At 43.4% G+C, this 22,657-nt stretch overlaps 2 protein-coding genes across 2 annotated transcripts in view; one reads left to right on the plus strand and one right to left on the minus strand.

The window, feature by feature from the left end:
* Nucleotides 1-7,543: 7,543 nt before the first annotated feature.
* Nucleotides 7,544-11,724, minus strand: LOC110574752 (centrin-2). The gene is made up of 5 exons (XM_021683547.1): nucleotides 11,612-11,724; nucleotides 10,508-10,666; nucleotides 10,053-10,181; nucleotides 8,575-8,712; nucleotides 7,544-8,122 (listed from the first exon to the last, which is right to left on the minus strand). Exons 1-5 carry the CDS (start codon nucleotides 11,708-11,710, stop codon nucleotides 8,033-8,035), a joined length of 615 nt encoding a protein of 204 aa, XP_021539222.1. The 5' UTR covers nucleotides 11,711-11,724; the 3' UTR covers nucleotides 7,544-8,032.
* A 211-nt stretch (nucleotides 11,725-11,935) lies between these two features.
* The window catches only part of NSDHL (NAD(P) dependent steroid dehydrogenase-like), a 29,101-nt gene continuing 18,379 nt past the window's right edge, over nucleotides 11,936-22,657 (plus strand). The window contains exons 1-3 of the mRNA XM_021683558.1: nucleotides 11,936-12,022; nucleotides 19,344-19,384; nucleotides 21,475-21,586. Of these exons, the coding sequence (XP_021539233.1) occupies nucleotides 21,515-21,586 (72 nt within the window). The 5' untranslated portion in view covers nucleotides 11,936-12,022; nucleotides 19,344-19,384; nucleotides 21,475-21,514. The remainder of the gene's footprint in view (nucleotides 12,023-19,343; nucleotides 19,385-21,474; nucleotides 21,587-22,657) is intronic.

A 22,657-nucleotide genomic window follows, 5' to 3' on the forward strand; every position in this document is an offset into this window, starting at 1 on the left:
TATTTGAGAGAGAGTGAGAGCAAGAGAGATCACAGATGGAGAGGAAGAGGGAGAAGCAGACTCACCGCTGAGCAGAGAGCCTGATATGGGGCTGGATCCCAGGACCCTGAGATTATGACCTGAGCTGAAGGCAGACGCTTAACCAACTGAGCCACCCAGGAGCCCCAGCACATATAAAAATTTAATTCTTCTTTATAACTGAATACTATTCCATTGTGTATATATACCACGTTGTGTTTATCAATTCATCTGTGTATGGACACTTGACCTTTTGACCACTATGAATAATGTTATTATGAACATGGGTGTGCAAATATCTTTTCAAGCCCCTACTTATAATTCTTTTGGTAATATATCTAAGAGTGAAATTGTTGGGTCATATGATAGTTCAATGTTTAACCTGAGAAACCACCAAACTGTTTCCCAAAGTGGCTGCACCATGTTACATTCCCACCAGCAATGTGTCAGGGTTCCCATGTCTCTACATCCTCACCAACACTTGTTATTTTCTGGCTTTTTTTTTTTTTAGTATGACCACCCTAATATGTGTGAAGTGTTATTTAATAACATCTTAAAAATATAAGTCATACATCAACACAATCTTGAAGAAATTCAAACTCAGAACAGAATAAAAGGAAGAAATCCACTCACTCTAGCCCCCTCCAAGCACCTTCCTCTCTCCAGAGAAAACCACTATTAAAAGTTTGGTGTGCCTCCTTCCAGACCTTGTTTTCTGCATTTATATTCTTACCTAGGTATGAATGTAAGACTATACATAATGTATACACATAAACTATGTCAGTAATGTCAGTTTCCATCCTTCTTCCCACTCATTCCATTGTTCTTTCTGTTAGAGAAGTTCTACCTGTGAAATCTTGCCTTATATCTTATCCGACTGATTATAATATGGTCTTTGATTTCCAGCAGAACTTTGGTGTCTATTTCATGCAGAATGCATTTCAGACCTGTTCTGGGGATGACCTTTTCCTATCACATATACCAACAGCTCTTTATGCTCCTTTCTCTCTCTGAAGTTACCTTCTTTTGTCTGGAGGGGAAAAAAAGAATTAGAAAGATTTTCTCCCCTTTGAAGAGAACAATTGTCTAAGAGTTCCAAATGGGAAACAGGCAATGTTTGATAGGAGATTGCCCTCTGCTGGCTGTATTATTTGGGGTTCTCCAGAGAAACAGAACCAATAGATTATACGTATACATATAATTATATTATATCTATCTATCCAGAGACAGAGAGAGACAGAGGTGGATGGATGGATGGATTATAAGGAATTGGCTCACACAATTATAGAGATCTGCAGGGTAAATCATCAAGTTGGAGGCCCAAGAAAGCCAATGGTGTAAGTCTCAGTCTGAGTGTGAAGGTCTAAGAACCAGCAGAACCAATGGTGCAGTTCCAGTCTGAAGGCTGGAGCAAAGAAGGGCTGATGTTTCAGTTTGAGTTAGAAGGCAAGAAAAAGCCAATGTTCCAGTTCAAAGGAGGAATTCTTTCTCTGATACTGGGGGAAGGGTCAACCTTTTTGTTAAATGCATACCTTCTACTGATTGGATGAGGCCCACCCACATTAGGAAGAGCAATCTACTTTCCTCACTCTATAGATTTAAATGTTACTCTCATCCAAAACACCATCAGAGAAACGCCTAAAATAATGTTTGACACCGTGTCACCCAGTCAAGTTGATACATAATCATTGCACTGGTCATGTGAATCACTTTGGGGGCCTAAACCCATAGCAGGAAGCTGTGGTGCATTTAAGTAATTATCCTGATGGGTGTTGTAGACAATCAAGTCTAAGTGAGAAATTTAGAAATCATGTAAGCCAAACCAGAAAGAAAGAGAATAGGATAAACCAACCAGTTTCCACTTAAAAGTATTTGAACTCATTGAAATAAGAAGCAAATTGTCTTACTTAGAAGAGTGCTAGAGTAGAAAGAACATGAGCTTTAGAGTCAGAAACTCTGTGCTTGAGTCTTGGCTTTCATGCTTAACCTTCCTGAGCCTCAGTTGCTTTATATGCAAAATAGGGTAATAATTATCCATGCCCAATACTCATAATGCAAGGATCAAGTCCTTTCTAAACCACAAAGAGTTTGGGAAACCCTAGGTCTGGGAGTTAATAAGCCACTGTCCCTAGAATGATCTATTAAACCTGACCAGCGAGAGATAACTGGCTGTGGGGCAAGAAAATAACCAGAACTTGGGAGAAAATAATAATGACATTTTGAGCACCTGGGAAAAAGGCAGGAAGTAAAATAGCACAGAGCATAATTTGTGATCCCACTGCTAGAGACTCTAGAAGGGAATGTGGCTGCTGAAAGATGGGGATTCTAAAAAGGAGAAATCTGCCTCTATCGCTTCACATTTCAGAGTTGTCCCAGAAATTTCTCAATCTCAACTAATCCAAATTAAAAAAAAAAAATTCTAAGTCATGGAACACGTGGGTGGCTCAGTCAGTTAAGCGTCTGCCTTCGGCTCGGGTCATGATCCCAGGGTACTGGGATCGAGTCCCGCATTGGGCTCCTTGCTCAGCAGGGAGTCTGCTTCTCCCTCTGCCTGTCACTCCCCCTGCTTGTGCTCTCTCTCTCTCTCTCTCTCTGACAAATAAATAAGATCTTTAAAAAAATTCTAAGTCAGCCATGTAGCTATGCAGGGAGCCCTCTAAATGAGCTAATACTGTGAAAAGATATATACTCCCCATCACCCACACAACATAATCCTTACTTTTGGAGTTTACAAGTCCTTAACTTAACCAACCCCTGCCTCCTTCTGCAACTTGCCATTTTGCACTTTGCTTACTTCGCTGCAGCGGCATGAGCCTCCTCATTGTTCCTCACTCACACTAAGCTCGCTGCTGCCTCAGGGACTTTGCACTTTGTATTTTCTCTGCCTGGTACTCTTTCTCCAGATCCCCACATGGCCCCAGATCTTTGCTAGAATGTCATCTCCACAGAGAGATCTTCCCTCACCACCCTGTCTAAAATAGCACCCCCTCAATCATTCACTAGAGTGTAAATCCCATGAAGCTAGGAACTGCGTATTTCTTTCACTTCAGGGCCTGGGGTCAAGGCCTGGGTGCTTGTTAAGTATTTGTTGAATGAATAAATAAATAAATAAATGTAAAAGTTAGAAGGAGAGAACACATCTAATAATGCATTTTTTAAAAAAAGCAATGATGTGGATTGCAAAGAAAAATCTCAGGGAGGCTAAAGCTGAAAATGGATTGAAGCTTTCAAAAACTGCCGAAGACAGATAAGTAAAAAGCCTTTTAGTCAGTGCAAGGAAGAAAAAGAGCAACTTTCTGAAAGCAAATAAATCCTCTTTTGTTGACATATTCCTTCAAGAGGATTGATTTTCAAGCTCAAAAAGGCTGGAGGGAAGAGAGGCGAGATGGTAGGAAATCCAGGCGAGTGGTGAGGTTGTTGGATCCCAGGGGCTCCAAGGAGTGAATAGTTGCCAGGAAGTCTAGACAGGGGCAGACACAGCATTGTAGAGATCCCAGGTCCCATGATGGCAAGGAAGGAAGGACATTACACCAATCCAAATTTGGGTTGTGGTGGTAGCTTCAGAAATGAAAAAGGAAGGGGTGGATCAGAGTGACTACTGTAGGGTAATCTTGGTGACATTACTAGATGTTCAGGGCAAAGAGGATAAAAGAAAAGAAAATTACAAGCCTCTAAATGGTAGCAATCAGAAAGCAAAAGGAGAAAGGCAGTGGTTACCGGGAGGCTTAGAAGAGAAGACTGGGGGTCAGCAGGGAAAAGCTAGAGAAGACAAGTTCTCGTGGTGATGGAGCCTCTGTGAGAGTTTTAGCGGCCCCTGGTGGACATTTGCGTCACTAAATGTGTCCACTATGTCACAGCATGGCCCACTAGAGTAGTGTTAACTGCTTCACAGCTGTGATCAATACAAACTGACTCCTTTTGCTACAGCTGAAGATGTGCAATGCTCCAGTGACCTCTAGAATATAGGGTGTTGAGCTGAGCAGGTCTTGAGACATGGAGTGGAGGAGGGAGCCACTTGCTACACGACAATTACCACAATGGCCATGGAGGGCTCAAAAAAAAAGGTAGTACCTGGACTGTGGAGGAACTTGGATTCATGAGGGAGCAAGCAGTTCTAGTCAAAGGGACATTTCAGTGTGTAGTGAGATGACTGTGGAGATGTGCCTGAGTTGTAATTGTTGGTAAAATGCTGCTTTGAGTGTATTACTCCCTTTGAGCGTGCTGCCAAAACTCTCAGTATTTGAAAGTGTGACAAAAACAGGCATTTAAAATCTGATAGAAGGGGCACCTGAGTGGCTCAGTGGGTTAAGCATCTGCCTTTGGCTCAGGTCATGATCCCAGGGTTCTGGGATCGAGCCCCGCATCAAGCCCTGAGTGGGGGCTCCTTTCTCAGTGGGAAGCCTGCTTCTCCCTCTGCCTGCTACTCCCCCTGCTTGTGTGCTCTCTTGCGCTCTCTCTCTGACAAATAAATAAAATCTTAAAAAATAAAATAAATAAAATAAAATAAGATCTGATAGAAGGTGAACAGAACCCAAGAGGCACCCCAAGGCAGTCAATATACATTTCTGCCCTTTAATGCCCTATCAACATCCTAGGTTCAGCATCAATTCCATGTCTGAAAGAGAGGGATTGAGCTACCTCCTTTCTTTAAACAACTTTCTGAGATAGCTTTTACTTATATCAAGGCTAAGTATGGCTATTGATTAAAGCAGCTCTTCCTAGCAGTTGGAACACTTTGGAGCAAAGAAAAGACTATTCCACTGCAGAGTTCTTTCAAGGAAGTTCACTATATCCCTGAGTTACTAAGGAGGCCCACAAGGCCCAACAGGAACCGACTTCTCCTTTTCCATCCTTCCCCTAAAGCCCCCATTCCCATCATCTCCCTGGATCTCTCTGCTGCATCCTCATAGGAAGTGACCACAGCTCCCTCTCCATCCCAACCCTTCCACCCCCTACACCTCTCTGTCTCAGCTCCATATGAAGGCACTTGTGCTTCCTCTTTATCCACTTCCCTGCCACCTCCCTATGACTCTCTCTGGTCCATGGCACATCAGCCAACTTCAGCTGCCTCTCCTTCCCAATATCCAGCTCAACATGGAATGCTGTCTCTTGCTCTCCATCCTACCACACCCCTACACTTCTCTACTCCACCCGCATATGAAATTACCTCTGCTCTCATTCCCCTCAACTCCACATGAAGGAATCTCTTCCTCCCTTCCCCCCCAATCTCATGAACCAATCTCTGTGCTATGTCAAATCCCACCCCACTCCCCTACAGCTCCCTGGCCCAGCCCCAGGTGAACCCACTTCTGCTCCCCCCCCCCTCCCCATCACCCCACCCCCCCCCTCCACGCACCTGCTCCCTTTCTCTCCCCCCACCTAATCACTCTTTCCTGCCCTAGTGGACTGGCCTTGGGCCCTCTACTTCCCAACCCCTTCTCACTCTCCAGGATCTTTCTAATTCTTCCCCAGTTGAACTGACCTCTCCTACCTCCCTCACTCCATCCTACCCTACTCTCCATACATCTCTCTAGTAGACTCCTGTTCCCTCTTTCTCCCTTCCCCTCGTCCTCCATTCCCCTCCAGCTCTATAGATCCTCCCCATGAACTGAGTCGGCAGAGTAGTCTGTCTCTCCCTCCGTATCCACCCTCCACCCTCCACATCTTACCTAACTACTCCTACATTTCCCTGGTCCGGCCTCACAGAAACTTCTACTTCTCTGTCCCCACGCCCTGCCATCTCCCTTACACCTCTTGGTCCAACCCCACCTAAGCTGACTCTGCCCCCTCCCTCCGCATTACCCTCCACCCGCTCTACAACTCTCTACATCATCTGCACCTGCATTGACCTCTCCTACCATTTCTTCCCCATCCCCTCCATTCCCTTCAACTATCTGGTCCAGCCCTTCATAAACTGACCCCAGCCCTCTCTCCATCCACATTCCCCCACCCCTTGCAGCTCTCTTTTCTGCCTCCCCATGAAGCAGTCCCAGCTGCTTCTCTGTCCCCATATTCTTGCCCCCCATGTGACTCTCTTCCAGTCCCACACCCACTGATCTGTGCTGCTCCCCCTGTCCCCATCCCTTCCACTGAGCAACGGCAAACCTATTTTAAAATGGTTGGCAGGCACCAATATGAGTACGTTATGCTTGTTTTTATCCTTAACGATAACATGTTACTTATCACTCTCCCTTCCCCCAATATTCCTGACTCTATTTCATTTATAAGAACATTAAGAAGGAGGAGATAAGAATGTTTCCAGGGTGACGGTTAACAGTAAAATAGGAAGTAGGGCCCAGGCTTCTCATTCCTTTCCAATATTGTATGTCTTTTATCAGATCATATGCCTCTTATTAGAAAACAGCAGTATGACAAAGGTCAAACCCTCCCGGTAAATGCTATCAACTCAGCTTTGGGGGACAGTAAACATAAAAACTTCACAGACCCACATCTAACAACAAAGCTATGTGACAATCACACCAAGGAAATGAGATTGAGAACAAACACTTCTGAAATGCCTTCTTGGCTCTTTGTGTGACCCTGCCTTGGGTCCTCAGTGACTCTGACTTAAGCACAACTCCTCTCCCCACTATGCAGACAAGGAAACCAAGGCACTTGAACTTCTCCCCAATTACCCAGCCAGAAAGTGGTGGAGCCCATGAGAGAACCCAGGTCTGAGGCTACTCTGCACTCTCCCCACCACACTCCAGTGTTTCTCAGGGAATGATCCCTCTGCAGGAGACTTGTCTGGAGGGTTCCCAAGTCCTTCAGGATGCCAGTGTCCAGGGATGAGGCCCAGGGTCATGCCTCTTTACCTGCTCCCCATGTAGGGGTACCACTTGAAATACAGGAAATCCAAGTAAAGGTAAATTTCAGATCAACAATGGATAAATAACAAAAAGTCCAAATGGGATATATTTATACTAAAAAAAATTGTCATTGCCTTAGGTGTTTTCTTTGCTATCTAAATCAGGCAACCCTATCCTGGGATTAGGATGCCCCCAGAAGTTTGAAACCTATTCTCTCCATCTCCAGGTTTTCCATTTCCCCTTGGCCCTTCTTGTTCCCCACCCTCAGCCTGGGGCAGAGACTTTATCTGCCAGGGCTTCTCTTATAGGTCATCCTATGTAGGGCCAAGAGGGGGCTGGACAAGGTCACTCAGCCCAATCTAACACTGAGTTCTGAGACAGTGACCAGAGGTTGGTTAAATTCAACCTACTGTCATAGTAACTTGCCTGCCCCCAATTTGTCCAAGCACAAATTACCAATAGGACTCTCAGCCTTACACTTTGCCCAAACTATTTTTAAGGCAGCATTTAGGTGTAGGTGAAATGGAAATTCTGCTAGTTTTAACCCTGACAGATTCCCAAGGCAAGAAACAATTCAAGTCAATAGTAAAGGATGATTTCATTTTCTGTCCATGGGCTGGGAAGGAGTTGGGGATCTACCAGGCTGCCTTCAACACGTGGTTTAGAAGATGAACTCATAGTCAAGGCCAAAGAACTCATCCCTAGAGAACAAAAGCTTAAAATAAGAAAGGCTTTATTTTTAAGACAAAACAAATAGCACAAACACACATCCAAATGCACGTGAGTAAGTTCACTGGGTTTTATAAAAGAGAAAGCGGCACTCAGGTGTCAGTTATAACTAGAAACATCAAGGACATGCCCCCTGCTTCTGGTGGCTTGGATACAACATGTGCTTGTCTAAGAAGTCGTTCTGGGTGGCATCAGTGTGGAAATGCATGACAAGAGTGAGGTGATACAAGGCAGAAATGCAGGTGGGTGAAAGCTTTAAGACCCTTTTCACCACCGTAATGTGCTTTTGTTTTGCTCTGGGGAATTGAAGCAATCAGCAGGTCACCTTAAAGAGAACTTAAATGTCAAAGAACACTTTCAAATACCTAAAAGAGATTCAAGATTGTTACTAAAGTTATACAGGTAGGTCAGTAGGAGAAAATAGTTGATGTTCTCAAAACCCAGGTTTCACACAATATGAAAAGAAGAGACTGATTTTAGTAAAGGCTGGTCTTTTTCATGATGCGCAGGAACTCTTGCTCATTGACTTCTCCATCTCCATCTCGATCAGCCTCATCGATCATTTCCTGCAGGATAATGAAGACTCAGCTTAGATTAATTCATAAATGAAACTAAAATATAACTGAGCAATAGGTCTTTATAATGTTACATGAATAGACAGTTGTGGTCCACCCAATGCAAATATACGCTTTTTATAACAGCTTGGTTCCCAAAAAATTATTTAAAAATCAAGCAATACTTTGTCACACATATCATCTAGAAGGGAACTTGAAGATCATCCTGTCCAGGGGAATTCCTAAAACCTAAAATAGTAAGTAAAATTGTACATGTGTGCATTTTTCTGGGAGCAGGGCACATAGATTTGTCACGCTATCAAAGGAGAAATTAAGTGGTCAACAGAGGGACAAGAGAACACTACTTTTCCTTCAGTGGGGCTCACATCAGAGAAAATGAAACTCAGAGAAGTCACACAGGGGCTCCAAGCAGGAATTGAGCTCCAGTCTGATGCCTTACAAACCTGTAGCTCCTCATCAGTGAGGTTCTCACCCAACTCCTTGGCCACACGCTTTAGATTTTTGAATGATATCTTCCCAGTTTCATCATCATCGAAGAGCTTGAAAGCTTTCAGAATTTCTTCTTTGGTATCTTTCTCAGACTTAACAAGTAAAACAGAAAACACAGGAGCAATTACTTGTGCAGCAACCCCACTAACACCTAACCCCTTTACATGGTCTTGATGATGGCCTTCATGACATAAGTCCTAGCTCACAGGAGATCAAACATCACCCAGGGTAGAAGAGGACAAACTCAGTGACATTATTATAAACACAGTGGCTAAAAAGGAAATATAAAACATTCTTTCTGTACAAACCAAAGAGAAATAGGAGTAGAAGGTACAGTTAAAGCTAGGGGAAATATACTGCTTAAGCTGGTGGAAGAGGGATCTTCTTGGCGGGGGTAGGGAGATGCAGGGAGGACAGAGAGGGCTATTTAACTTGTTATGGGATCATGGAGAGTTATTGGGATCCCAAGTACTATAAAAGAGGAAGAAAGGAAAATCTCCAAGAACTCAAACTCCAGAAATTCCTGAAAGGTAGCTAAAGATAGAGAGAATCCCTCTAATAAGAGCAATTTGGGAACCAACCCTCAATGTGGGACGGCTTTACTAGGTAGTTACAGAACATTAAGCTTCCTGATCTCTTAAATTAGTAGACACACACAAAAAATAGGTATGATTAGATGTTTTCAAAGCAACAGAATTATCAGAGTAGGAACAGACCCGTGACCTGAGACATACATGGAGTTACTTTTCCACAGGCCAGTCGAGCATAGCTGAGCCACACAAAAGAGGAGCCAGAAAGCCAATGAAAGAGCAATGGCCCAAGGGGAACATAAACATACATCCTAGGTGGGATGGCATGCAGAGGAGTGAGGTGGATTGTTCGGGTGACAGAGTCTTTCTTGGCCCTCTGGATCCTGTAAAATGGTGACACCTGTGGGACCAGACAATGGGTGACTTCAACCTTGAAAGTGCTGAAAGGCCAAATTCGGTGCAATGAAAAACACAGCTGTTGAAGTAACCTGCCCTCAGGCTAAAGCTGCCCAGAACAAGAAACGAGAGAGAAAAGAATTTTGACCTTTAAAGTATAGGCATTTCGTCTTGTCAGTCAGTGCAATACTGCTGGTGTTTACAGGTTTTACTGCTTGTGGCTATCACAGTGACGTATCAGTTGGAGAAAAATAATCACAAGAGTGACAGCAGTCGTACTTTTATGAGTTTACAGAGGGGAAACGGACTTTTCCTGTGATTCTGTGGCCTTGGAGAAAGCCAAGTAGAACCTAAGCATCCTAATTGTCAGTCATAAATACCATCCTTTTTCAGCTGAACCCTCCAGTTTGTATTAACTTTTCTTCAGTGAAGACATTTTTATATCTAGATTCAAATTTCTTCACTATTACGCGTGGAAAATATGCTGGTTATCCCAGCTAACTTACCATTTTCTGAGTCATCACAGTCAAAAAGTCACTAAAGTTCATTTTTCCTGTCCCTTCCTTATCGATTTCACTTATCATTTTCTTGATCTCTTCTTTCTTGGGTTCAAAGCCCAGTGCCCTCATTGCCACCTACAATGAAAACAGGATTATCTCAATATGCACATCTAACCCTAGCGGGAGCAAAAATGACAGCACTGAGAGCATTAAGCCAGCATCTGACACAATCACGTCAAAATGACTAGGAAACACTATAACATTATGCAGATTGAGATCTGTGCTCAATTTTATTTTATAACAGTTGAGGTAAATAAAGACAGGAAAACAGAGTATAGTACAAACTCTGCTGTTACTTTTTGCAAGGAGAAGAGGGCCAAAGGGGTAGAGCAGTAACAGGGAAAGAAGACAAAGAAGTAGAGGAAAGGCAAAACAGCACAGTGGGAATGTAAAGGGCTTGCCTTAAGTTCCTTAACATCTATGGTCCCAGTTCCATCAGCATCAAAGAGATCAAAAGCTTCCCGGATTTCCTGTTTCTGCTCTTCAGTAAGCTCTGGCTTAGGACTCATCCTTTTTCGCTGGGCAGATGATGCCATGCTTGCCTTCTTAAAGTTAGAGGCCTTTAGATATTTTACAAACACAGAAGCACAATATTATGTAATACAATCCATATTTTACATAAAATAGTTACAAAGTATTTTAAAAATATTTACACCAAGCAATTCCAAAGCTTTGCTTAACAGGAAAGAATATGCTTTACTGGAAAGAACAATGAATCTTTTCCATGCACCTCTATCCCTCCCTCTTCTTTCCTATTGTTTCTAGAAGCAAGGAGACCCCTTGTTCCTTTGGGCATCTCTTATTGAAAATCATCCCCAAAGAGATCTAGCCAAGGAGCTGACTGTGGATAACCGTACAGATAATCAGCTGTCCTTGAATTTGGGGATCCTAAGTCTAGAAATGTCCTTACAACACCTGCTCGCAGTAGTCCGCTTCCCTCTATGTACTCCGACTTTGTGATTACTTCTACATTTGGCTAAATATTACTACGTAGCTAAGGTGTATATTCTGCCAATACCGAATAATAAAACTCAATCCACTCGACACCTCTGTGCCTCCGTCAAGAAGCTCAAAACGTCTCCCGAATGTCCCTTTACTTACTTAGAATGCATGATAAAAAAAAAAAAGTACCCCCCCCCCCCCCCCCCGCCGTTTCTGTGGGTAAACTTTGGTAGCGCAAGGCGGCCAGGGTCTGAAGGGTCAGGGCATGCAGGTAACCCGAGTTTTCTCCGACCAAGGGCGGTCACCGAGGGGGCTGGCAGGGGAAGGCCAGGGGAGCCCGAGGGATGGGGTGGGGGGCGCAGACTGGATGACGGGGAGACAGCGGAGAATCACAGGCCCAGCTGGGCGGCCGGCGTCTCTACCCTACCCTTCCGGGAAAGAGCTCAGAGGAAGTAGGGTCACTCCAAAGCCGAGAACGGAGCAGGAGAGCTGGCAGGGCCAGATGAGGCCTGGAAAGAGCTTGGCCTCTGGGCGCGGGGCACCAAAGGGCCGCCCCCACTCACCATTGCCGATGGACCCCGCTGCCCGTTGTTACGGCAACCGACGTACATACTGACTCGGCGCCGTTCCCACCGCCCCGCGCGCGCAGCGCCGCTCCCCATTGGCGGCCCGCTTGCCGCCGCTGCTCCCCATTGGCGTAGGGCTGTGGTGGGTGGGGCTAACCGGACAAAAGCCAGGCCCAGGGCTTGGGGGCTGTGCGCTCACAGCCGAGACCTGGCTTCATTGGGCAGAATCATGTTATGAGCGCCGATTGGCTGAGCTAGCGCCGAGCTGAGCCAATCCTCTTGGCGGAGGCGTCTCGGCAGATCCTCTGCTCATGCGGGCGGGGAGAAAAGGGTGGCTCCCGGGGCCGTAGGTCTTTGGGTGCAAGCTGAAGGCGCGCTGAGGCTGACCAGGGGATCACCTACGAACGGGTGAGGATCACGACCTCGCCCTTGGAGGCTGCGTTCTATCGGCTACTGGGCGGGAGGGTAGGGGGCTGGGTGGGGCCTTCGGTAGGGGCCTTTCTGAATTAGGGCCAGAGGGGCCAGAGAAGACCGTGACCTTTCGTGTCAGAGCGGAGACTGTACTCAAGGGGCAACTGAGACCCAGAGAAGGGAACGGGAATGTCACAGAGGTTTGGACGACTGGTACTTAGAAACCGAATCCAGCTGAGGCTCTTCCTTTGAGGGTGTCCATTCTAGAGCACCGCCCTCTCCCCCGAACAGATTTTAAGAGAGGATCTCTTCTCTTCTGGCTAAAAGCAGCCCAGGAAGGTGAGGTGGAGGCTTGGGAACGGACTTCGAAGGGAGTGAAAGAGATATGAGCGAGCATGAGGGAGAGAGAGGTCATCAAAATATACTCTTTTTGACACCCAAACACTCAGGCCGAGATACTGTCGTGAGCAAAGTCACACAAGAGTTTTGGAAGTGTGAGGGGTGCTTGGAGACTGTTTTTTTTTTTTTTTTTTCTTTTTTTAAAATTTGTTGTTTTTTTTTTTCCATCATGATAAGTGCAGTCTTTACTCCCCATCACCTATGTAACTCATCCCCTCGCCTACTTCCCCTCTGGTGACCATCAGTGTGTTCTCTCTATAGTTAAGAGTCTGTTTCTTGGTATGCCTCTCTTTTTAACCCCCTCCCATGCTCATTTATTTTGTTTCTTAAATCCCACATATGAGTGAAATCATATGGTATTTGTGTTTCTCTCATTTATTTTGCTTAGCAAAATATTCTCTGGCTCCATCCATGTCATTGCAAATGGCAAGATTTAATTCCTTTTGGTGGTTGAGTAATATTCCATTGTGTATATACCACACCTTTTTTGTCCATTCATCTGTCGATGGACACTTGGACCGTTTCAGTATCTTGGCTGTTGTAAATAATGCTGCTATAAACATCAGTGTGCATGTATCCCTTTGAATTTTTATTTTTGTTCTTTGGGTAAATACCCAGTAGTGCAATTATTGGATCATAAGATAGTTCTATTTTTAATTTTTTGAGGAACCTCCATACCGTTTTCCAGAGTGGCTGCACCAGTTTACATTCCCACCAACAGTGCAAGAGGGTTCCCCTTTCTCCACATCCTTGCCAACACTGGTTGTTACCTGTGTTGTTGATTTTAGCCATTCTGGCAGCTGAGGTGGTACCTCATTGTAGTTTTGATTTGCATTTCCCTGATGATAAGTGATGATAAGCATCTTTTCATGTGTCTGTTGGCCATCTGGATGTCTTCTTTGCAGAAATGTCTGTTCAGGTCTTTGGCCCACTTTTTAATTAGATTATTTGGTTTTTTGGAGGTTGGGTTGTATCAGTTCTTTATATATTTGGATACGAACCCTTTATCAGATATGTCATTTGCAAATATCTTCTCCCATTCCATAGGTCACCTTTTAGTTTTGTTGATTGTTTCCCAATAGTTTATTTTTGCTTTTATTTCCCTTGCCTCAGGAGACATATCCAGAAAAATGTTGCTATAGGCGATGTCAGAAAGATTACTGCCTGTGCTCTCTTCAAGGATTTTTAGGGTTTCAGGTCTCACATTTACGTCTTTAATCCAAAGTTTGAGTTTATTTTTGTGTGTGGTGTAAGGAAATGGTCCAGTTTCATTCTTCTGCATGTGGCTGTTCAGGTTTCCCAACACCATTTGTTGAAGAGACTGTCTTTTTCCCATTGGATATCCTTTCCTGCTTTGTCAGAGATTAATTGACCACATAGTTGTGGGTTTATTTCTGGGTTTTCTCTTCTGTTTTATGGATCTATGTGGTCTGTTTTAATGCCAGTACCATACTGTTTTAATTACTACCACTTTGTAATATAACTTGAAATCTGGGATTATGATACCTCCAGTTTTGTTCGGTTTTTTTCAAGATTGCTTTGGCTCTTCGAGGTCTTTCATGGTTCCGTACAAATTTTAGAATTGTTTGTTCTACTTCTGTGAAAAATGCTGTTGGTACTTTGATAGGGATGGCATTAAATGTGTAGATTGCTTTTGGGTAGTATGGACATTTTAACAATATTTGTTCTTCCCACCCATCAGAATGGAATGTCTTTCCATTCTTTGCATCATCTTGGATTTCTTTCCTCACTTTTTATAGTTCTCAGAGTACAGGTCTTTCACCTTTTTGGTTAAGTATATTCCTAGATATTTTATTGTTTTGGTGCAATTGTAAATGGGAGTGTTTTATTAATTTCACTTTCTGCTGCTTCATTATTGGTGTATAAGAATGCAAGAGATTTCTGTACATTGATATTATATCCTGCAACTTCACTGAATTCATTTATCAGTTCTCATAGTTTTTTGGTGGACTCTTTAGGGTTTTCTATTTATAGTATCATGTCAAATGCAAATAACACGAGTTTCACTTCTTCCTTCCAGTTTGGATGCCTTTTATTTCTTTATGTTGTCTGATTGCTGTGGCTAGGGCTTACAGTAGTATGTTTGAATAAAGTGGTGAAAGTGGACATCCTTGTCGTCTTCTTCTTGACCTTAGGAGAAAAGCTTCAGTTTTTCCCCATTGAGTATGATGTTAGCTGTGGGTTTTCCATGTAAGGCCCTTATTATATTGAGGCATGTTTCCTCTAGACCTACTTTGTTGAGAGTTTTTATCATGAATGGGGGTTGTACTTTGTCAAATGCTTTTTCTGCATCTATTGAAATAATCATATGGCTTTTATCCTTTCTTTTATTCATGTGATATATCATGTTGATTGATTTGCAAATATGGAACCACCCTTGCATCCCAGGAATAAATCCTACTTGATAGTGGTGTATGATTTTTTTTTAATGTATTGTTCAATTAGGTTTGCTAAGGTTTTGTGTAGGATTTTTTGCATCTATATTCGTGAGAGATATTGGTCTGTGGTTCTCTTTTTCTGTGGTGTCTTTATCTGGTTTGGGGATCAGGGTGACACTGACCTCATAGAATGAATTTGGGAGTATTCCTTGCTCTTGCATTTTTTGGAATAACTTGAGAAGAATAGGTAGAATTTACCTGTGGAGCTGTCTCGTTCCGGACTTCTGCTTGTTCGGAGTTTTTTGATTGCTGATTCAATTTCGTTGCTGGTAATTGGTCTGTTCCAATTTTCTAATTCTTCCTGCTTTGTTTTGGTAGGTTATATGTTTCTAGGAATTTACCCATTTCTTCTGAGTTGTTCAATTTTTTGGCATATATTTTTTCATAATCTTCTGTTACGATTGTTTGTATTTCTCTGGTGTTGGTTGTTATTTCTCCTCTTTCATTAGTTATTTTGCTTATTTGGGTCCTCTCTTTTTTTAACGAGTCTTGCCAGAAGGTTATCGATTTTGTTGATCTTTTCAAAGAACCAGCTCCTGGTTTCATGCATGCTTGGAGAATTACAAGGGGGGTGTGCAAAGGTATGGGCTAAAGCAGTGGAACTAGAGATCCAGGATCTGCCCTCTGCAGCTAGCCCAGTGTAAAAGGGTTCTCGGCCCTTACCTGCTTCCCCTCTGGGCACTGGGGCAGTATTTAGGGAGGCAGGGGACAGAGCATAAGTTTCTCAGGCTGAGAAAGGCATGAAATATATTAACATCCATTAAGTGAAAGTGTTTGCTGACCTTTTGCCCTTTTCTCGTGTGACTGTTGAGTAAAGTCCAGACTCAACCTGGCATCTGAGCCTCCTGCCCAGTTTTGCCTCTGCTAGTCCTTATACATCATGTCTCTCCACACCCTATTTCCCAGCCAGCGTGCAGGGTGGCAGCCCGGCAGAGTAGGAAGAACAACCTCGCCTTCCTTGGCTGTGTAACATCTGCCTGACTTGCAGCAAGTCAGTTGACCTCTCTGAGCCTGGGTTTCTCCTTTGTTGAACGGGACCTAACTGAGCGCTTTGGGGATCTTCATGGTATAATATATTTAGATGTAAAAGGACTTGACATTTAGCATCTTTTCAGGCAGTATTATTTCTTTTCTTCGATTTGCTCTTTCCCCTCCCCAGCATGCCCAAAGCCTTAGACCTGGGTAAAATCCCTTCTCCACACTGCAGCCAGAGTGTTGCTTCCAATCTTAACACTCACCCTGCTTACAACTTCCTGGGGCTCCCCCATCTCCTCTTAGTATAACCCCTTAACCTGGCACACAGCCCCTTCCTATTCTCAACTTTGCTCCCAGTCTTGCTTCACACTCGCTGCGACACAACTTGTCACAGTTGCCAGAACATGTTGGCTTTGTGTCATCACCTTGTCCTTCCCATTGCTGGCCATGGAATGTCTTTCAGGACACCCAACCCCCGTGCTAGACTCACTCCTCTGTGGCCTTGAGAACTTGGCTCAGGGATCACCTCGGGCCAGCCTCCCTGCTCCGGGTTTACCTTCCTCAGAGCCCAGAAGCACTTCCACAGTTCCCTGCTACGTCTGTCTCCCATACTACATGGTGGGCTCCCTGGAGGCTGGTGCTGTGTCCTGTGCAGGTTCTGCTTGGCAGTGGCCAGCATTCGGTGAGTGAGCCGATACCCGGGTGCTCTTTTACAAGTTGCAGGTCCCCTTTACCCTTGGGACTTGTTTGAGGAACTCACCAAGAAGAGGGAAGATACTGCAGGTGGAGGGAACAACATAAGCTAAAGCTTGCAGGCATGCTGATGGTTTTCTCAGGGGCCACAACAAAATCAAAGCCAGGACCTTTCTGTGTCCTAGAGATAGACAAGCAGAGAGACGAATGAATGACAGAAACAAGATACCTTAGATCTATGAAAGGACAAGATTGAGCTGATTGAATCCTTTAGAGAAGTGCATTTTGCCTTGATTCCTGTTTGCAGTTTTCTTGTGCACACAGGCATTGTCTGTCCACAGACTAGAGTGATGAACTTGAATGGAGCCAGAGAATATTAGTTTCTAGCACTGACTCCACGGAAGACAGCAGGCAGGGCCCCGACCACCCCCACACACCCTAACACGCCCCTCTGAATTGCTCTGCATTTCATCTTTACAAAGAAGCCAATCTCCCATGTTTTCAAAGGAGAAAACACTTGTCTTTCTGTCTGGTTTGAAGTGGACAGACTGTCCTTTCCTTTTGCCTCCAGGACTTAGTTGTTGGGGACTTGACCCAGCAGGAAGGAGGAGATTGGGCTCACTTGGTCTCTTCCTAGGTTTTGTTGTTGTTGTTGTTGTTGTTGTTGTTGTTGTTTTAGTTTAAGGCTTTGTCCCAGTGTGTATGGAGGGCATACATACTGGTTTTTAATGGACTCAAAGACATAACTTTGTAAAGGAGAAAGACGTGAGGCTTCTGATATGTGAACCTTAACAATCCCAGCCCCATGAGTGTTGCTCTTTGGGGTCTTATTTTTCCCATTCAGAGCTATTCTGAGCCCATTTTCAAGAGTCTAGTGGGTGGCATCAAGTACATTTCACATTGTTGTGCAACTGTCATCACCATCCATCTCCAGAACTTTTCATCTTGTAGAACTGAAACTATAGCTACCAAATACTAACTCCCCAATTCCCCCCTCCTCCCAGCCCCTGGCACCTACCATTCTACTTTCTATGTGTATGAATTTGACTACTATAATTACCTCATATAAGTAGAATCATATAGCATGTGTCCTTTTGTGACTGGCTGATTTCATTTAGCATACTGTCTTCAAGGTTCATCCATGTCATAACATGTCAGAATTTCCTGCCTTTTTTTTCATTTTTATTTTGCTGTGGTAAGAGCGCTGCACATGAGATCTACCCTCTTAGCAAACGTTTAAGTGTACAATACATTATTGTTGACTATAGGTACAGTGTTGTGTAGGGGATCTCTAGAGCTTGCTCATCTTGCTAAACTAAAACTTTATGCCCATGGATGAGTAACTCCCCACTGCCCCCCTTCCCCAACCCTTGGCAACCACCATTCTCCTCTTTGAATCTTTGAATTTGACCATTTTAGGTACCTCATATAAGTAGAATATGCAGTATTTGTCTTTCTGTGCCTGGCTTATTTCACTTAGCATAATGTCTTCAAAGTTCATCCATGTTGTTGCATATAATAGAATTTCCTTCCTTTTTAAGGCTGAATAATATTGCATTGTATGGTTAGACTACATTTCCTTTATCCATTCATCTGTCAATGAGTATATAGGTTGTTTCCATCTTGGCCGTTGTGAATAGTACTATAATGAGCATCGGAGGGCTAATATTTATCTCTTCGAGATCCTGGTTTCAATTCTTTTGGATATATACCCAGGAGTAGAATTGCTGTATTATATGGTAGTTCTATTTTTAATTTTTTGAGGATCTTTTATACCATTTTCCATAGGAGCTGTACCATTTTGCATTCCATCTAACGGTGTGCAAGGCTTCCAATTTCTCCACATCCTCACCCACACTTATCTTTTGGCTTTTTGATAACAGCCATCCTGACAGGAGTGAAGTGCTATCTCATTGTGGTTTTGATTTGCATTTCCCTAATGATTAGTGACATTGAGCATTTTTTCATGTGCCTGTTGGTCTTCTTTGGAGAAATGTCTATTCAAGTCCTTAGCCCATTATTTAAAAACCCTTATTAGATACATGGTTTGCAAATGTTTTCTCCCATTCCATAGTTGCCAGAATTTCCTTCCTTTTTAAGGCAGAATAATACTGCGTTTTGTTTATCTATTCATCCATTGATGGACACTTGGGTTACTTCTACCTTTTGGCTATTGTGAATAATGGTGCCAGTGAACAGGGGTGTACAAATATCTGTTCAAATTCCTGCTTTCAGTTTTTTGGGCTATATACTCAGACATGGAATTCCTTGATCCTATGGTGATTCTATGTTTCATTTTTTGAGGAACTACATGCTGTCTCTCACAGTCCAGCAGCAGTGCCCAAGACTTCCAGTTTCTCCACAGCTTCGTCAACACTTGTCATTTTCTGTTTTCTGGGTTCTTTTTCGATAATAGCCATCCTAATGGGTATGAGGTGGTATCTCATTGTGGTCTCGATTTGCATTTCCCTAATCATTAGTGGTATAGAGCATCTTTTCATCTGCTCATCGGCCATCTGTAAAGTGTATCTTTTTTGAAGAAGTGTCTATTCAATCAGAGCTATTCTTGGTGTTCATTTTAATCTGAGTGTATATCATATGGGGAATTTAGGTTGGGGAGGGTTACCAGTGGAATCTGACTCATTTCCTGAGCTAGTCTTGGGTACCCTAGTCCCTAGAGACAACTAAAGTATCACCAACATTCTGAACTGGCTCATAGTATTTACAGACTTTAAAATAATTTGTATATAATTTGAGACAAAGTAGATTTGATTTTGTTTTTGTTTCTACAGGAAGCTGGTTTGCTGAGGATTGAGTGAGCGCTGTTTGAACGGTATGGATCATGGCAGCAAAATGGGTTTCTTTCACCTCCCAGATCTTCCGCTAGAGATCAAGTAGGGAACAGGCTTAAAGGCTTCTTTGCTTTTCTAATAGTACAGGGGGCTTTGGAATTGGCAGCTGTGCTATTTGGATTTCAGAACTGCAAAGAATACTTGTTTTGATTCCCTATGGCTGCTATAACAACCAACCACAAACTTGGCTTAAAACAGCAGAAATTTCTTCTCTCCCGGTTCTGGAGGCCGGAAGTCTGAAATGAAGGTGTCTGTAGAGCCATGCGCCCTCCGAAGGCACTAAGGGAGGAAACTTCCTTGCCTCTTCCAGCTTCTGATGGCTCCAGGTGTTCATTGGCTCATGGCCACATCACTCCAAATACCATCTGCCCTCTCATTTCCTCATGCTGCTTCAAGTATCTGGGAAATAGAGTAAGAAGCCAGCAGTGGGTATTTGTGAGTGTAGCCCTGCACTTCATGCCAGAATACAGTGGTGAGCAAGACAGACAGAATTCTGGGAGCTGTTTGCTCAGCCTTGGTGCAAGTACCCCAAAGTGCCCAAATCCTCGTTCCCCATCTGATACACATTGAACCAAATGAATTAAAGCTCACCAGTCACATCTGTTTAGAGTGAACAGGTGACAGAGCCCCTTACGAATATAAAGAGGATTATGAGATAGAGGGAGGGATGGGATAGGCATAGAAGTACAGATCAGCTTTGCTTATTCATAATACGCATCTGAAAAGGTCATAAGTGAAGTTTTGAAATACATTTTCCTGATAACTTCCATTATGATTTCAGAGATATGTTACCCTAAAATGTCCCCCATGGGACATAGAGGTTCGTAATATCAGTTACAAGGCCATTTCATCCACCCACAGAATAATTTCCTACAAGGACGTGTGTGTCTGTGTGTGTGTGTATGCGCACGCGCATAAGTAGCAGCCATCTTCTCACCAATGAGTGTTCTCTGAATCTAGCTTTTTGCAAGCAGTTAGACTGCCGCTACTGTTTTCTTTGTCACGGATGTCACCATCTCCAGATGTTAGGAGATCCATGACTTAAGTACATTGACCACTATGAAGAAAACAGATACAAGACCAAATACATCTAACTCAAAACTGAACGCTGCTTTTTGTTTGCAAGTCAGTATTATGGGTGAATGAAGAGAGGAGGACTTGACATTTAGCATCTTTTTAGGCAGTATTATTTCTTTTCTTCGATTTGCTCTTTCCCCTCCCCAGCCTGCCTTGGCTGTGTAACATCTGCCTGACTTGCGGCAAGTCAGTTGACCTCTCTGAGCCTGGGTTTCTCCTTTGTTGAACGGGACCTAACTGAGCGCTTTGGGGATCTTCATGGTATAATATATTTAGATGTAAAGCTTCTCTTATAAACTACTCTTCTGTTTGGCGTTGTCTCCCAGTTGTGTAGTGCTCGGTCCCCACCATACTGGGACCATTTCCTGAGGGTTTCTGATGGCCCCAGACACTGAGTTCTTCTGCATATAGTTAGGGTGGCTTTAATTTCAACAAGAAGAAGAGCTCTGTCTCCTATTACACTCTTTGCTGCCAGCAGCCCCTGCCCTAGCGTCATGGGGATGAGCACTTAGTCCATTTAAGGGAAACTCAGCTGCAGCAAAGAGACAGGACTTGAGCATATTTACCTAGTTTGTAGTAGGGCTGGCACCAGAACCCAGGACTCCCAAGGTCTGTGCATTTTCCCACTGTGCTACCGCAATGCAATGATCAACACAGAGAAACAGGACAATTGGAGCATGTGAGCGCCATGGAAAAAGCTACAGTGCCACAGATGTTCCTTTTGTTGTAAATGGACAATGAGGTCATTTAACTCGCTTTCCACTCTGCCTCTAATCCAAGTGTATGGTGAGTTATGGGCCCAGTTATACCCTTGTGTCAGAGAGAAGCCTGTCACAGGGGTGTTCAGCAGAGGGCTTTATTTAACAGCTACAGCTATAGTTCAGCTCTTTGTGAAAACTCGACGGGAATGGCATCCACACAAAAACACGAACACCTAAAAGATGTTTCAGTTTATGTAACATAAATGTCTGTCTCTAAATATGTCTTTATGAAGAGAAAACTTCATCACAAGCATAACCGTATTTGGAGCTGAAATGGAACAAGCATTTGATGAGCCAGTGAGAGATCAGGTCACACGGACATATTTGACAGAAGACATTCCAAATGTAAGTACTGACACAAAAAAAGGTTAACCAAAACCAGATAAGGGGAAACTCAAGCACACATACACCAGCAAACCATTGATACTAGCTGTGGGTCAAAAATTGTATTCAGTACATTTATTAAATCAATCAAAGTTGACTTTTTATATAAGATATATATATTTATTTAAGGTATCAGTTACTTCTTGCTGTGTAACAATGTCAGAACATAGTGGTTTAAAACAACATCCATTTCTTTGCTCATGATTCTGTGATTCAGGCTGGGCCCGGCTTGGGGGTCCTTGGCTGATCTCGTCTGGCCTCACCTGCAGTCATGGGGACCCCCTGAGGTGTTTGTTCCACACAGCCTCACTCACATGCCTGGCGGTAACTGCTGGCTATCAGCCCGATGCCTTGGTTTGCCTTTATGTGGCCTCCAGCAGGCTAGACTAGGCTTGGCAGAAGGCTTCCCCTGTAATCATAATGGCAATAGCAAGGACTCCTAAGATCTAGTGTTGCAAGTATCACAAAGGACTTTAAGGAATTGTCAGGCCCCCTGGAGGTTGTTTGTGTAGATCTGCAGATGTTGGGTTTGATTCTTTGATTCACTTTTAATGAATGCTAACACTTCAGAAATGAAATCACACCAAGGTAAAATGTGTTTATATCAAATGTTAATAAATTATAGATGCCCAGAAGATTCCCTGGACCACCAGATCCTCCTGGTTTTCGTGTGTAGCTCAGAATAAAGCCTCTACTGTGCCTCTGTAGTTGAAGGTTAATGTGAGAGTCTAGTTGCCAAGAAAATGTACATTTCAATGGTTGTATCGGTGGTGTTCTCATTGGTTGACTTTATAAGAAGTATAAGTTATACATTTAAACTACTGAAATAAAAAGAACACTTTCATCTTACCTTATAATATGTTCTGTGTAAGAGTTCTCTGAAAAGAGGCCCACTGCTAGAGACAAAGGAAAACAGAACAGGTTAAAAGAAACCCAGGGCCCTAGACTATTCTCTTAGCTCAAGATCATAGTGCAATTGAAATCATTTGGATGGCTTTCTTTTCTATTCTTAAAACTCTCTCCAAGATGTTG

The sequence above is a fragment of the Neomonachus schauinslandi genome, chromosome X (genome assembly GCF_002201575.2).
Source record: "Neomonachus schauinslandi chromosome X, ASM220157v2, whole genome shotgun sequence".
In the NCBI taxonomy this organism is placed as follows: Eukaryota; Metazoa; Chordata; class Mammalia; order Carnivora; family Phocidae; genus Neomonachus; species Neomonachus schauinslandi.